The 14,600-nt window shown below is 30.3% G+C and overlaps 1 protein-coding gene across 1 annotated transcript; it reads right to left on the reverse strand.

The window, feature by feature from the left end:
- On the reverse strand, window positions 1-12,408 carry LOC107453910 (sn-1-specific diacylglycerol lipase ABHD11). The gene is made up of 6 exons (XM_043044629.2): window positions 12,263-12,408; window positions 9,191-9,373; window positions 6,249-6,422; window positions 3,851-4,036; window positions 2,359-2,558; window positions 1-213 (listed from the first exon to the last, which is right to left on the reverse strand). The coding sequence occupies exons 2-6, from the start codon at window positions 9,335-9,337 to the stop codon at window positions 63-65; spliced, it is 858 nt and encodes a 285-aa protein (XP_042900563.1). The 5' UTR covers window positions 9,338-9,373; window positions 12,263-12,408; the 3' UTR covers window positions 1-62.
- Window positions 12,409-14,600: the final 2,192 nt, after the last annotated feature.

A 14,600-nucleotide genomic window follows, 5' to 3' on the forward strand; every position in this document is an offset into this window, starting at 1 on the left:
AACATTTATTAATTATTTTATTGAAAAAAATATTCTTTACAAGTGATTTCCTAAATGAAAGTTCATATTGCATTATTATCACCATTATTAATGAATTTTATCACATGGTGCACAAATTCATCAGGACAATCTTGATGCACCAAATGTCCGGCACTTTGAACAGGTACTTTGACAGCTTTTGGAAAAAAATGGTTGATGGTTTGGTCATCGGGACTGAAAAACAAACAAATAAAGAATATAACAACCAGTTGATGCGCAGGGTGTAAACAAATATTAAATGTTTAAAATGATAAAAATAAATCTCGATTTTAATTGTTCTATATTTAAAAAAATATTGATAAAAACAGTGAATTTATCTCTTATTCTTCGAGTTTTATATAAACTTACAATTTAATATTTATCGCAAATTGTATAAATAATATAAACGTATAACTACTAAATATCTAATGACTTAATAACTCATCAACGCTTGACCAGTTACTGAATTAATTTTATTTTAAAAGTCAGATATAATTTTAAAAAAAATATTCAGTTTTAATTTTGAAAAATGTCAAAAATTATTTGGGTTACTTGTTTTAAATTACGACTCAAGATATTGTAGACGATTTCAAAATATAAAAATTAAATAACATTGTTATGCTGACTAAAAGATGATTAGTTTTGCTTTTGTGTATTACGAAAATAAAACAGAAATTAGGAAAAATAATATTTTGCATATAAGTCACTTATGAGGTGCGAATTTGTGGTCTTAATGGAAAAAATTTCAGTTCAAATAAAATTAAAAATATTAACAAAAGACAACAATATTTATCTAAACTATGATTAGTTTCATTAACAATTGTATTGCAGTTAGTATTAAATTAAATATTTTAAAAGAATTTTCCATTTAAGATTATTATTTCAAAGATTTAAATTTAGTGAGTGTTTAAATATTTTTTTAAAATTTAAGTTTTAAAGTTATTTATTGGAATATTTTACGTAAGTAATTTTAAGGACACTTAATTGATTTAATTTTTTATTGATAAATTTAAGTCTTAGAGAGTCTTCTTTTTAATTTGACACATTTGTTTTTATAATTAAAGAATAATTTTTGATAAAATAAGTATGAGTTTGATGTTAATTATGAGTATGACCTAAAACTGTTTTTAAAATTTTAAGGTGCCCGTCTAAATTTCAAAGTCAGATTTGACAAAAATATTTTCTGTATTTATAGAAAAGAAAATTAAGGACTTTCCTCTTTCAAAAACAGTTTGAGTTTTCTTACCTCAAATAAAACAAAAGTAATGAGGATTTAAAAAACAGTGGTAATTAAATAGATAACTGTCATTTTTTGTCCTTTTTCTCAAAACTAATTTTTAAGTAATTTCTTTGGAAACTAATTGTTTGGTTTTTATTATTATTATTTCAGTTTATTTAATTTTTTTTAACTGTCGGATATTTCAAAACTAACTATTTCAGTTATATTTTGGTTTTAATTTTAAAATTTTGTCTCCAAAAGCTTATGAGTACTTTTGCTGAATTAATATTTTAATAGTAGCTATTTTCATTATTTTTTTTTAAAAAATGTCTCTCTTTTCAATATACAACTTTTAAATTGACTTTTATTTTTAAGCAGGTCAAATTAATTTTCAAGAAAATTTAATTTATTCTATATTACTGTAGTAGCACTTGTTTACAATGAATGACTGAATAAATATATAAAAAAATAAAAGTAAAAAGAAAAAAGAAATTTAATCAATGGAATCAATGATAAATAAATAAAAATAGAATTCTTGAAAACAACAAGCATTCAATACCGAAAAAAAATTACTTATAGAAAANTAAATAAATAAATAAATAAATAAATAAATAAATAAATAAATAAAAAGTTAAAAAAAGAAATTTAATCAAAGGAATAAATGATAAATAAATAAAAATAGAATTCTTGAAAACAACAAGCATTCAATACCGAAAAAAAATTACTTATAGAAAATAATCGGAATATCATTATTATTATTTGATTCTCAAAAACACGGTTTTTCAGAAAGGCAGACAACTGAAAATTTGAGGATTTTCAAAATGACTGTCTCAAAAAAATTTTTGAAATATTTTGACCTGACAAAATAAGAAATGAAACAATTTTGAAAAAAGACAAACCTCATTACAACAGAATAATTAAGGCATGTTATTCTCTTCTGGATGGCTGGAGAAAAAGCGGAAGACTAAGAATGACTTGGCAAATGCAGGTGGATTTCAAAAGAGCAAAATTTAAAGTATTAGAGGAAGTCAGACCAAGCCATAGAGCCTTATGGATCAAACGGTAAGTAAGTAAATGAAAATATTTTGTAAGAAAATTGTAGGGGAGGGGGGCACACTTACACATTGAAAAATGATTCGGTTCCGTATAAGAAAAGAGCTTCCCCATAATAGATTCCGTGCATGGGCTTATTATTTCTGTCCGAATTCAGAAATTCTTCCAGAACATCGAGATTGGCTTGCCATTTGTATTTGTTGTCCTCCCTCTTGATGGGCATCGTGTCCAAATCGAATAAAGATGATTTCCTCTTCTCTGTCACTTCCTGAAATCAAATGAATTATTTACGAAACTCAAAGGAACTTTTTCAATTTGCACCGAAAGTTACGTTTTTTATTTAAAACATTAACAAATCATTGCGATATTTTTTAAAACCAATTTTACTTAATTCCAATGAGTAATTTAGAATAGGGAGTGTTTTTCTCTGTATCAAGCTCGTAATATTTGCAAATATTTAGATTCTTGAGACTTGGAGTCCAATATGCTGGACAATACGAAGTTTTAGTTTACAATACGAACAATGTTGTGGAGGTGGTAGCATAGGCAGGCAACATCACCGAATATGTTTTTTTGAAATGTAAAATCAAGTGTTGTTTATAGTTATGCTTTTAGTTTCTATGAAACTAATTTAAAATTAACTGTCATTCAATGAAAATATAAATAAATTGTAGGAAAAAGCAAAATTATGGCTTTTTCTCGTTTTGGGTCACCTTAAAGAAATCGTCCAATTATTATTGAAGAAAAGATGCTAATTAATTTCGGTACTAAGTGATACTGGTAGTGGGATGATAGGTGCTGTTTTAATAGGTAAGCTTAATAAAAATATTTAATATTGGTACCTAAGTACCTAATATAGGTACCGTGGTAATATGATTTTTACGCCTTCCTGAAAGAGATAAGTAATGCAAATAATGGTTCAAATGTGGTAATTTTGAATTATTATCAATTCCCCTGGAGCAAAAATATCATGCCAGATGATACAGTTAATTTTTATTTCGATGGAATGAACATGCTATGCTTATTCTATTATCGTAACACATCACCGGGAAGGCAATAGACAATAATAGATGTTATTAAACAGAATAATGTTAGCTCTATTAATAATGTGAATGTTTTTTAGATTTAAGCATGATTTTGCAGTGCTGATTAATACCGATTTATTGATTATTTATTCCTTAAAAAAATCAGAACGAAGAAAGAATATTCCAGAAGTATCCCAACAATATCAAGATTATGGAATTCAAAAGCTTCTTAGCTACTGATTGTTATATTGCTTCAGTTAGATTGCCATTGTTTTCTTAATTTTCTTTTCAATTGCAATAGTTTCAATTTTTTCTTTGTTGTTAATATTTATTATTGATACATTTCACTTAACCACCTAAATTTCACGAATTTTTCTTGCAACGCTAAATAGATATGATTCAAATTAGATTTTGCTTCAAAAAAAATTTTTTTTTTTAAATTTTTGATGATTATTTCTTTTAAAATCTAAATAACTCCCCCCCCCCCGNCCCCCGCACAATATGAGCAGTATATTCACAAGAATATTCTCCTTACTGGTGGCAATTGTGATTTGATGTATTCAGCAACAACTCTTTTTGCCGTCAACTCATCGGCATCATCAGGAATGGCATGCAAGGATTGACGAAGAAGGTTCAGCATCTGCAGGACAGATATTTTCGCCAAAGAACTGTAGCACGAGGCTACCATATCTTCGATCAGCAGTTTCTCTACCATTTCCGGCTGCAATAACAATTATCATTTCAGAATTAGTTTGAAAATTTCCTAAAACGAAGTTTATAGATTTTGTTACTAAAACAACGCCAATTAAAAGACTCGGAAAATGCTAATTTCAACTGTTACAACATTCTGTGAAATACAATAAGATGTGAGTTTAACAAGCAAAACTTCTATTCCTCGATTTTTTTTAATATAAGACTATTTTATTATAATTAATAACGGGTGTTCAACCGGCGCCATCAATTTTAAACTCTGAAGTTTTGCATATTTGAACAAAACCCAGGAGACAAGAATACCCCTAGTCCATGCATTTGCACAAACTAGCCTCCGTAGAGAACTTTTGCATAGTACCAACCCACATTTGAGCTACGTGGAGAGAGAAAAAAACCCGAATACTTTCCAAAGTTAGCGAGGTGACTAGGAGACTCGAATCCATGATCCCGTTTACCATTTAAGATATTTTATGCAAGCACGTGGTACAAGCCGGGAGCGGAATTGATCAGCCATTCTCATTGGAAGTCGAGCACTCGATATCTTAGTCACCACAAATCGAAATAAATTTGTAATTGTAAGCGAAAACACTTATAAACTTCAAAAATTATAGAGGTAGAAAAGAAAAACTTGTTTCGAGCGCCAAAAAATAGGCATTCATTCTCGAGACTCTCCAGACGTGACTTAAACAGATTTGATAGAGTGAAAATAAAGTTGACAACAAAAAAAAAAATCCTACCGTTACTATAACTTTTTTCTTCTTCATTCGCTATTAAAAGTCCTATATCCTATCCCGTTTTGATTCTTAAGTCATTGTCATGTCGATTAACAAAATCAAATTTCAGCTATGAAGTATTGAATATTATTATATATAAATACTATAGATATTTATCCAATAAGAATTGAAAATCGCTAGAGCATTTACAATACAACGATGGCTATTGTTAGCACCTTCGGCATAAATTAAATTTTGATAATGCAAAAATTCTTTTCACATCTGTCCCATCAGCTCATTTTGATGTTCTAGAATCATTTTTCATTCATTTGATTACTGATGCCCTAGTTGACAAACATGAGGTTTTCACCACCTCCTCTTTGGTAAAACATCGCTTGGCCACCGCAGTTTTTTCTAGTTTTGTTTTTCCATATTTATTTATTGGTTGGCGAATTTGCATTTTCTATTTCAAATCTGTTTTGTTTTCTTGATTCACTTCGATTGAGACTGGATGACGGTGTTTTTTAGCGATCGAAACCTGCTTTATACATTTTGAAGTAAATGATATTTTTAAACTTTCAAGAAAATCTTTCCGCCTACATTTCTAGAGGTTCATTCATTTAAAAAAGGCAAATGAAGAGAAGGCTCTCATTAAAAACCTAATATCCATCCCTTAGGCAAGAAATATTAATCCTTCTTCAGAGGATCTTCAAATGACAATTTTTAATCATCTTATTCTATTTGCAATCTAAAAATCCGGTCTTCGAATTTCTTTTAAATTTTATTTCCCAACGCAGAAACTAAAGCATTTAAAAACACGAAGTGATGAATATGTATTGAAAAACGCATGAGGTTTATATATTAACGTCGTTAAACAGCCGATCCAATTTAGGGTTTACAACTACCAAAGTTCAACTCCGTAGCCTTTGTCATTTTGAACCCAATCCAGAAGGCAAGGAAACTCCTGGATCAAGTATTGGAAAAAATTTGCTTTCGTGGAGGACTTTTTTATGGAACTAACTCGCACAGTCGTTACATGGCGAGGAAAACCGCGAAAACCTCCCACGCTTAGCCTGACGGAAAGGTGACTCTAACCCCTTATTCCTTCTACCATTGAGGATATTTTACGTCTGCATTGTGGTCGATGCGGAATTCGTAACGACCTGCCGTCGCTAGGATTGGAACCCGTGTGACCTCATTGGGAGGCATCCCCTGGGTCACCACGGCTCAACGTATAAGAACATCAAAAATCGTAAACTAGTAAGCGTGTACGTTGGACGCTACGTGCCGCACACAGAAAGGAGGATAGAGGTTTAATATTCGACAAGCTGAACACTTCTGATTTTCTCATGCGGATGACGTCATGTTTTTAACGTTATATTAATTTGCATTCTGTGACATCTTTTTCACTGAGCACCATAGGTTTTCTTTTTTAAATTACCAACTTTATTTGTTTTAGTTTTAAATAATAATTTCAGAGACAAAAGAAGTAATAAAAAAAAGAGAAACCTTTTTGAGCGCAAAAAACATGGCTGTCCTCCCACCCATGCTGTGACCGACGATTATGATTCTGTTGAGATTCTGTTCTGACAGAAATTCCTGTAAGTCCTGGACGAGCGCATCGTAATCCATGACATTGCTCCATGGACTCTCACCGTGATTCCTTGCATCTAGGCAGTACACCTGAAATAATTCATAACAAAAATAAAATAAAAATCTGATCCTAATCATTTTATTCAAATCAATAACAACAGATAGGTAGGTAAGTGCTTCATTTACGTCGCACTAGAGCTGCACAATGGTCTATTGGTGAAGGTTTGAGAAACATGAAACATCTGAAGGGGCCACTTTTTCAGGGGCACCCTATTTGGTGGGCCAACGTTGCTCCCACAGTAAGGACAGCTAGTACAGAGAATGAAAGAACATTCATGCCTCACTTGGGATTCGAACCCAAATTTTTCTAATGCAAGGTCAATTCCCTGTCCCCTACACAGGTCGGTCGGCCTTTCACGGAACATGATACTGCCATTAATTACGAGGTTTGCTGAAGAAACTGAAAAGAGTCTTCCGGCATTTGAGGTTCTGTTAAGGGCTCGCCTGACTGCACTCCCCGTTTTGCACCGTTCAAATAGGACACGTTTAATACCTCCTCCACAGTTCGGACATAGCTCCTTCCTTCTGACTTCCATCTGTTCGCTGTCCTTAAAAACTATCTTAGGCTTAAGGAATTTCTAACTAATACGACAAATTACCATGAGTATCTGAGTTTTATAGCGAAGGTATCGATAATAAAAAAGCTGAACAACTTAAGAAAAAGCACAAATAACGGGGGGAGGGGGATGGTGCTTTACTCATGTTGTTTAGCGTTGTTGATCCATGGCACGAAGAATACTATTTTTCAACAAGGGATCGGTTAGTTTGTGAAACGAAATGACAACTTCTCGAATGTACAGTGCGAAGAAAAAAAAACGAATCACCCTAAATAACTTTTTATTCAATGGTTAGAGTCCCAGGTACTAGGACATCCTCTTACGGGTTCAGGGGAGTAACCTTAAATACGCTAATTAGTTAGTGCAAACGAAAATAATAATAATAATAAAAAAAAGGATTACCCTGAATAATTTTTGATCAAATGATCGGATCTTCACGTTCGAGCACTCAATCTTAATGGTTTTAGGGGATGACCACAAATATGCTAACTAATTAGTGCAGATGATATTTAAAGTTACAAATTTAGGAATAAAAATGTACTTTCTCTGAATAAGCATACCCTTTTTTCGATGGATTTGGATTTCTGATTCCCAAAATAGTAGCTGGGATTTAGCGGTATGTTAGTATAATGTTACTTTTACTTTTTGCGTATTTCACCATATCTCGAGAATTACTGAAGCGAATTGAAACTTTTTTGCACACAATTATAAAATGTGTTATTCCATAGATGATTCCGTGCAAGAAATAAATTTTATCAAACATTTATTATTATTATTAAAAAATCTGTATTTAGATATTTTTAGCCATACTTTGATTGACAGCCACAATGATTTTTCCTCTTTTAATCCCTTTTCTCTTGATATATTTTCAATCCATAACGTCTGGATCGTACTTTTTTAATAAGAATTCTTAAAATTTATATTAACGTTAACAATGGAATATCCTTCATGTACGGAAGTAATGATAGATTTTCTAAGTAAATAATCTACGTCAGTGCTTTATAGACTTTCAAAAATCAAGTAGTCACTACAAGTTTAATTTGCTTATTATTCTCAGAACTAAAATACAGGTACGATTTTCAATCTAATTTTTTTCCAGTGGTCATGAATAAAAACAAACAAAAGAGTGATTCTTCAAAGCGTGTAATATTTAAGTATATATAACATGGTTTATGTATAACTTTCTCTCTCTCTCTTTTTTTTTTTGAAAGGAAGTATTAACAAAAGTAATTTACACAGTATTTATTATCATGAAACACATTTTGTATTTCATTTAAAAAAATTATTATTGTAATTAATCAATAAATGAAGTAAAAATGTTTAAAATCGTCAGTAGTCAGAGAAAAGCAGAATAACAATAAGGATAGAAGTGATAAAATATTGAAAGTAGTATTCTGCATAATCCTAGTTAGATTTAATAACTCCAATGTGTTATTACTTCTACATTAGCCTTCAGAGCATATTTTAATTTTATGATATAAACTTATTTGCAGAAGTAAAATGTCAAGACAAACTCGTCAACGTGAAAGAACTTTTTCAATGAAAATTAAAATGCATTTGTGTTACCAGGCAGATGAAAAACATTAAAACTTCCCACGGTTAGCTCAACAGAAACTGCAGTCTGATCTATGATCAACCAGTTATCGCTAGTATTCGAATCTGGCTCAATTGTGTAGGATACAAAAAAATTGGAATTACCATCATATTTAAAATTTTTAACAAAAATAAATTCGTAAAAGCCTGTACTCCAGAAATGACTAATATTTAAGTGATAAAGTAAAACGTAAATAAAATCGGACAAATCCATGACGTAGTCAATTTGAAATTAAACTAACAAAAAATAATTGTTTTGTCCGATGAAAGCGAGTCCTTAAGAAAAAAAAATGATGTCTTGCGAAAGACTTTTTAGTTATGTTACTGCGAATGACCGAAATAGGTGGTTGTTGACTTCCACTTCCTGAATGTTGACAATCGTTTTGGTAAATGTCCGAAATATATACTAGGTCTAGTTAAGTGCCACTGCCCGGTATACATTTGCCCGTTTTTGATCATTTTAATACCCTCTTTGCTTTTTTTCATCACACTATTAAATAGTCACATTTTGTTAAAACATTTGTACGAAATTTTGATTCCTAATATATATAGTTTTTATTACTTTGGTTTTTAAAATCGATTCTTCATTTTAGCGGAATCTGCAATTCGTCATTGAGGAAATATATAAACTGTTGTGATTATAATTACCTTTCTTCCTGTCTTCTCTGCTATCTGAGGAGCCAGATGTCTCCAAGTTTTTTTGGAATCCATCCTCCCGTGCAGAAGGACAACGGGAGACAATGAATCCCTCGCCTTATCAGGTGGAGGAGACACTATTTGGTAGGACAGTTTCATCTTAAAAAATCTTGTGTTTCTTCTCAGCAGAATACCCTATTAAAAATAGTTTTATAATAACCTTTTTTTAAAATAAATTTCTTTAAAAAAAAGAAAGAAATATGCAAATTTGAACGTTTTCTCTGTCCTTTAAATGTAACTATGTGATTCTAAATAAGCCAAAAATGTTTTATTCATGCCGCTAAAACCTAAATGAGTTATCGTGTTTCGTTTTGTCGTAGAAAAACTATCAAGCTCCTCGAGAATTCTTGGATGCCTCATTTCGTAATGCATCTAAAACCTCGAGACTATGGGAACCTAAATAAGGGCTTCTTCGCCCGATTCACCAAAATGGCCGCCAGAAGGGTGACAGTTTCACTCTCAGTGAGAACATCTCATTTTTTTAAAAGTTGTTATTGTGTGCTGTTAAAATACTTAAAGTCATCAGGTTATTTTGAATNGTTTTTTTACATGTCAAAGTTCAAAAACTGCGAAATCCTGCACAAAGTAGCCCCGAATGACGGTATAGTAAATAATCATAAATAATAAAACTGGTATTTTGCTGTCTTATTAATTATTTTTTTTCACGTATTTATTTATTTATTTTATTATTTATTTAGACGAAAAACGCTTTGGACTCCTTAATGTTAATTTTACGTTTTGCGTATTTTACCACATCTTAAGAATAGCGAATCGAAAATTTTTGCACACTATTATAAAATTCGTTATCCAAAGATAATGCAATGCAAAATATAACTTTTACTAAATTTGTCTTAGTTTTTAATTTTTTATTTAACAATAGTAAAAAAACTGAATTGCTAAGTGTACAAATTCTTACTTCACTTTAAAGGATAAAATTTTAAATGTCAAAATACAAAATTTGAACGAAATCGGTCGAATAATCCCTGAGATATCAAATTTTTAAATTTAAATTTTATTTTTTTTATATTTAAAATTTGATTTAACTGGAACTACTAGATCGATTTTGTTCCAATTTTGCACTTTGAGAAACAAAATCACATTCTTTAAAACGATGTAAAAAGTTGTACATTTTAAAATTCAAAATTGTAAGGTATACAAGTTTTGATATAACTTTAAAGAATGTTATTTAACATGGCAAAATAATAAACCTTACTGAAATCAGTCGAATAGTCGGTCCTGAGAAATCAAATTTTAAAAAAAATCCTATTTTTACTAGACTTCGGTACTTAAAACTACGTTAGAATCTAAGGAAATGTACTGGGAGTACTATGAAATAATAATTTCAATCGATAATTAGTTTGAGAATTATTAATTGTTAAATTTTTAGTTAAAATTACATGCTGACCCATCTACAGATCACAGAACTACTGACCAGAAGTTTGCTGCACTAATAGATCCGCAGTTGTTAATGAATTTAACGGATGTTTATTTATTTATTTGTAACTATTATTTGTTTAAAAATATCGCACTTTTAAATACTCTTCACGAATTTTTTCTCACCTATTTTTATTTTAAATAACAACAATTTATCAATGATTCTAAGAACATTTATTCGTCATTCTAGAGATATTTCATAAGCTCACACTTGATTTCGTGTAAAAATTAACAGAATGAGAAAAACATTTGATGTCTTATAAATTAAATAGAAATTTTTAAAAATTCATATTAACTCATGTGAGATAAATTACCACGAAAGTATCCCTAATGACTAAAAATAATTCTTATTGTGAAACGCATTCTATTTTCCTACGCTTAGTTTTTAGTTGATTATGCACAGTCATTATTTTACAGTGCAGATTAATACAATTGATTATGTACAGTCATTGTTTTACAGTACAGATTTATACACTTGATTATGTACAGTCAGTATTTTACAGTACAGATGAGTACAGTTGATTATTTTTAATATTACTCATTTTTGCACCATCTCAACAAAATGTTCTCATGCAGAATTATAATAATTATTCACAAAATGATAGAATTTTTTATTTTTTGAAAATTTTCGACGTGAAAAAAAACAAGAACGATGAATGAGAAACAATCACGGGTAAACGGTGTGAGTCTAATAAAAATATATTTCATTTCATTTTATTTATTTTTCAAGAAAACAACTGCAAAAATTATTATAATCTCGTTACATAAGCGGAATTTGAAATGATGGGCACACGCAACCCGAGTTATAACTTTTTTCTTTTTTTTTTCTTCCTCAAAAATTTTTACTATCTGATCGTTTTGCTCCATTAAGTTGAATGATTAAGTTACTCTTTATACTATTTTTTTTTCATTTGTAGACTCAAAGAAATACAACTTCAAATTGTATGTCCTTTTGAAACCAAACTGTCTTGAAAATTTGCTTGGTTCGATCATTTTAAAAAAAATTGTTAAAACTAATTAATAAAATAATTTTTTTCAAGCGGAATAAATAGAACTAAGAAAGATATAAAAATATATAGATCATTATTATGGATCTTAGTCAAAAAATATTTTATACTCATGAATTTTTTTAGAACTTATTTTAAATTGTTGTTAGAAACACAATTTGCATCTTTTGTTTTCTAGATGGCAGCACTATCTCTAAGGACGCCATTAAATCAAGTTGTGTATCTTATTGATTTACTTACATCATAATTACATCGACAACACCCAATTGGAAGTCATAAAAAAAAGGAAAGAAAACTATATAGGTTCGGCACAATCTAGTTGTCTCTAAAAAAGCCTCATTTAAAAACATATAAGTTTTTAATGTGGAGCTCGTAAGTAAAGAAGTGGAGTAAAAATGCTGATGAAAAATGTTTATTTTGCAATGAGTATCTGTAACAATATTTGAATTTCTAGGAATTGCATTCGCTCAAAAAAAATATTTATACAGCAATAGATAATAATAAAGACAAGGAAAACTAAAAAGTAACATAAATATAAGAAAAAACAAAAATTTTTAAATAATAAAATTATTTTATGACTCACCACTTCGCCGGCGTCCTTGACTGACGACCACGGTGCACTGTTGATGGAATTTGTTTTCCTTTATCGCAATTTTTTTTTCTTTTCTTTTTTCTTTTTTGATAATCTATCTGACTGTGAATAATATCTTCCGTTTCAGCATTGAGCTTAATAATATCATCGAGATAATAAACACCGATCCAGTTTTATGGCTGGGTCACAAGATAGAAAGCGTTTTGAATTTCATTTGCCTTTTAAAAATATTCCATAATTTGAAAATAATTTAACAGTGTCGAGCGTCTTATATGCATAACCGATTTTCATTTTGTTTTCTTTCTTCTTTACTTTTTTCAAAATTTTAAAGTGACGTCAAAATGAATTGGAATTAATTTTTTATATGTTACCGTGAATAACCGAAACCAAGATAATGTCGACTTTCACCCGGTCAATGTCGACCATCATCCAGTCGCTTGGGTGAATGTCCAAAATATTTGTGATATCCGATTTGATATTAATTTAGCCGTTGATGTTGTTATATTTATTCGATATTTTAATATCTGCTGAGGAGGATAGATTTGGAGAAACATCAGTGTTCAGATGTTAAATGTATACCGGGCAGTGGAACTTTAAAAATATCAGTGTAGGATATACCGGGTAGGGGTACCTTAAAAAACATTGTAAGGCATACCGGGCAAATGTAAATAGGGCAGTGGACCATAAAAAACATTGATGTAGGGCATACCGGGAAAATGCATAATGAGCAGTGGCACTTAGTATATATTTCTGCGTTTACCAAATGTGATTGTCAACATTCATCGGTCAACAATCACCCATTGCGTTTACATTTACATTTTCGAGATTAGGAAAACTTAAACATATCTTGCACATTTTTTAAAATTAGTTTTTTTTTTTAAATTTAAATAATTTCTTATTTTTGTCTTTTGATTTTGCTGAATACTCAACATTGTTCTAAATAAAATGCTAAAAGGATTTTCAGTAATTGGTACTCTCCGAAAATTATATAGAACAGAAAAAAGAATGTCAAGCTATAAGTAGACAGATCAAACGGTGCTTTAAACTAAACCTGACCCACTTATGCAGATATCCGCTGGAGCTCCCGTAAAGAAAGCAGACTTCCTAAAGGTCATATTGGAGAAAACATTACAGAATTGTGTAAAATGCAGTCTTATAAATTTTAATTCCACAAACATATCTTCGAGAAAATTTTTATTTTTCAATATCGTTTTATTAATAATTTGGTATCATTCAATACAGTTATTTTTCCCTAAGATAATGAGAAATAGCATTGTTTAAAGCTATTGACGTTTAATGTAAAGCAGCGTAGATCTTGATTAATAAGGATTTATTCATTTAGTTTTATTCATTTAATTTTTTATAATCTTCAGATGCATATTTTTTAAGAATTCCAATTCGAGTAAAAACTATCGAAGCATATTTTTCATTAAGAAATTGCGATATCAGAAATACTAATACCAACAAATTAACTTTTAAAAACAACTTTTCGTTACATTGCAGAGAATTTTACTAACCATAATTTCATAATCATAAAACGGATCTAATAAGAATAAATTTCATAATAAAGAAGAAAAAAAGAAAAGGAAAATACATTGCCTTTTGAACAAAGTCAAAAATGTGGAAGAAGTACCTAAAAACCTTAAAATATACTTTAAAATGCGGCAAACTTGAAAAGAAAATTATTTGAAAAGAAACGTCCCAAAATGCACAAAATTGCAAGTGTCATAAGAGTCCAGACCTCAATTATAAACTTTTAGATTTTCATTAAATACATTTTAAAAATAGATTTTTTTTTCATTGCTCTGATAAATGGGGTGTTGTTAGGTCAATTCCTTTTGTAATTAAACATTTGAATTCTTAGCTTATAATACAAGAACAAATTAGGTCCCACTTTGTCAGGAGTTTCAGTTAAGTTGTTGATGCTTATCCTCTTCATCTGACATAAAAGTTCCAGGAAGCAGATGATCGCAAGAAAATCAGCCGCAAAAAGAGTATCTGATGTAAGATTCACCTTAGAAAGTCCGAGGCAAACTGGAATATGTTCGGGCGAAGCTGGTTGAACGTAGCATTTCTTGCAAGTAGGGAAGATCTTTCTACTTCCCTCAAAAGTAAGGCACCTTTAAATCTGGCCAAAGCAGTTGCATTTTATGTCCAGCAGGGTACCAGAGGATGTCCTATGATACCCGTGGTCTGTAGGTGGTATACGCCACAATAGATGAAGCTTGGATCTTTCAATGGATCAGAGTTCCCTATAAGTAAGTGGCTGCTTCGCTTTCATTTCCCTCTTTTGCTACCTCATTACTGCAAATATCCATTGGAGGTGAGC

The sequence above is a fragment of the Parasteatoda tepidariorum genome, chromosome 6 (genome assembly GCF_043381705.1).
Source record: "Parasteatoda tepidariorum isolate YZ-2023 chromosome 6, CAS_Ptep_4.0, whole genome shotgun sequence".
Classification (NCBI taxonomy): Eukaryota; Metazoa; Arthropoda; class Arachnida; order Araneae; family Theridiidae; genus Parasteatoda; species Parasteatoda tepidariorum.

Excerpts from the sequence above, each read along its gene's own strand:
- LOC107453910 (XM_043044629.2), bottom strand. The coding sequence starts at position 9,337 with ATGAAACTGTCCTACCAAATAGTGTCTCCTCCACCTGATAAGGCGAGG. Across the intron at positions 6,423-9,190 it reads CAGAGAAGACAGGAAGAAAG|GTGTACTGCCTAGATGCAAG; the intron begins GTAATTATAATC and ends GAATTATTTCAG. Across the intron at positions 4,037-6,248 it reads TGTTTTTTGCGCTCAAAAAG|CCGGAAATGGTAGAGAAACT; the intron begins GTTTCTCTTTTT and ends TTGTTATTGCAG.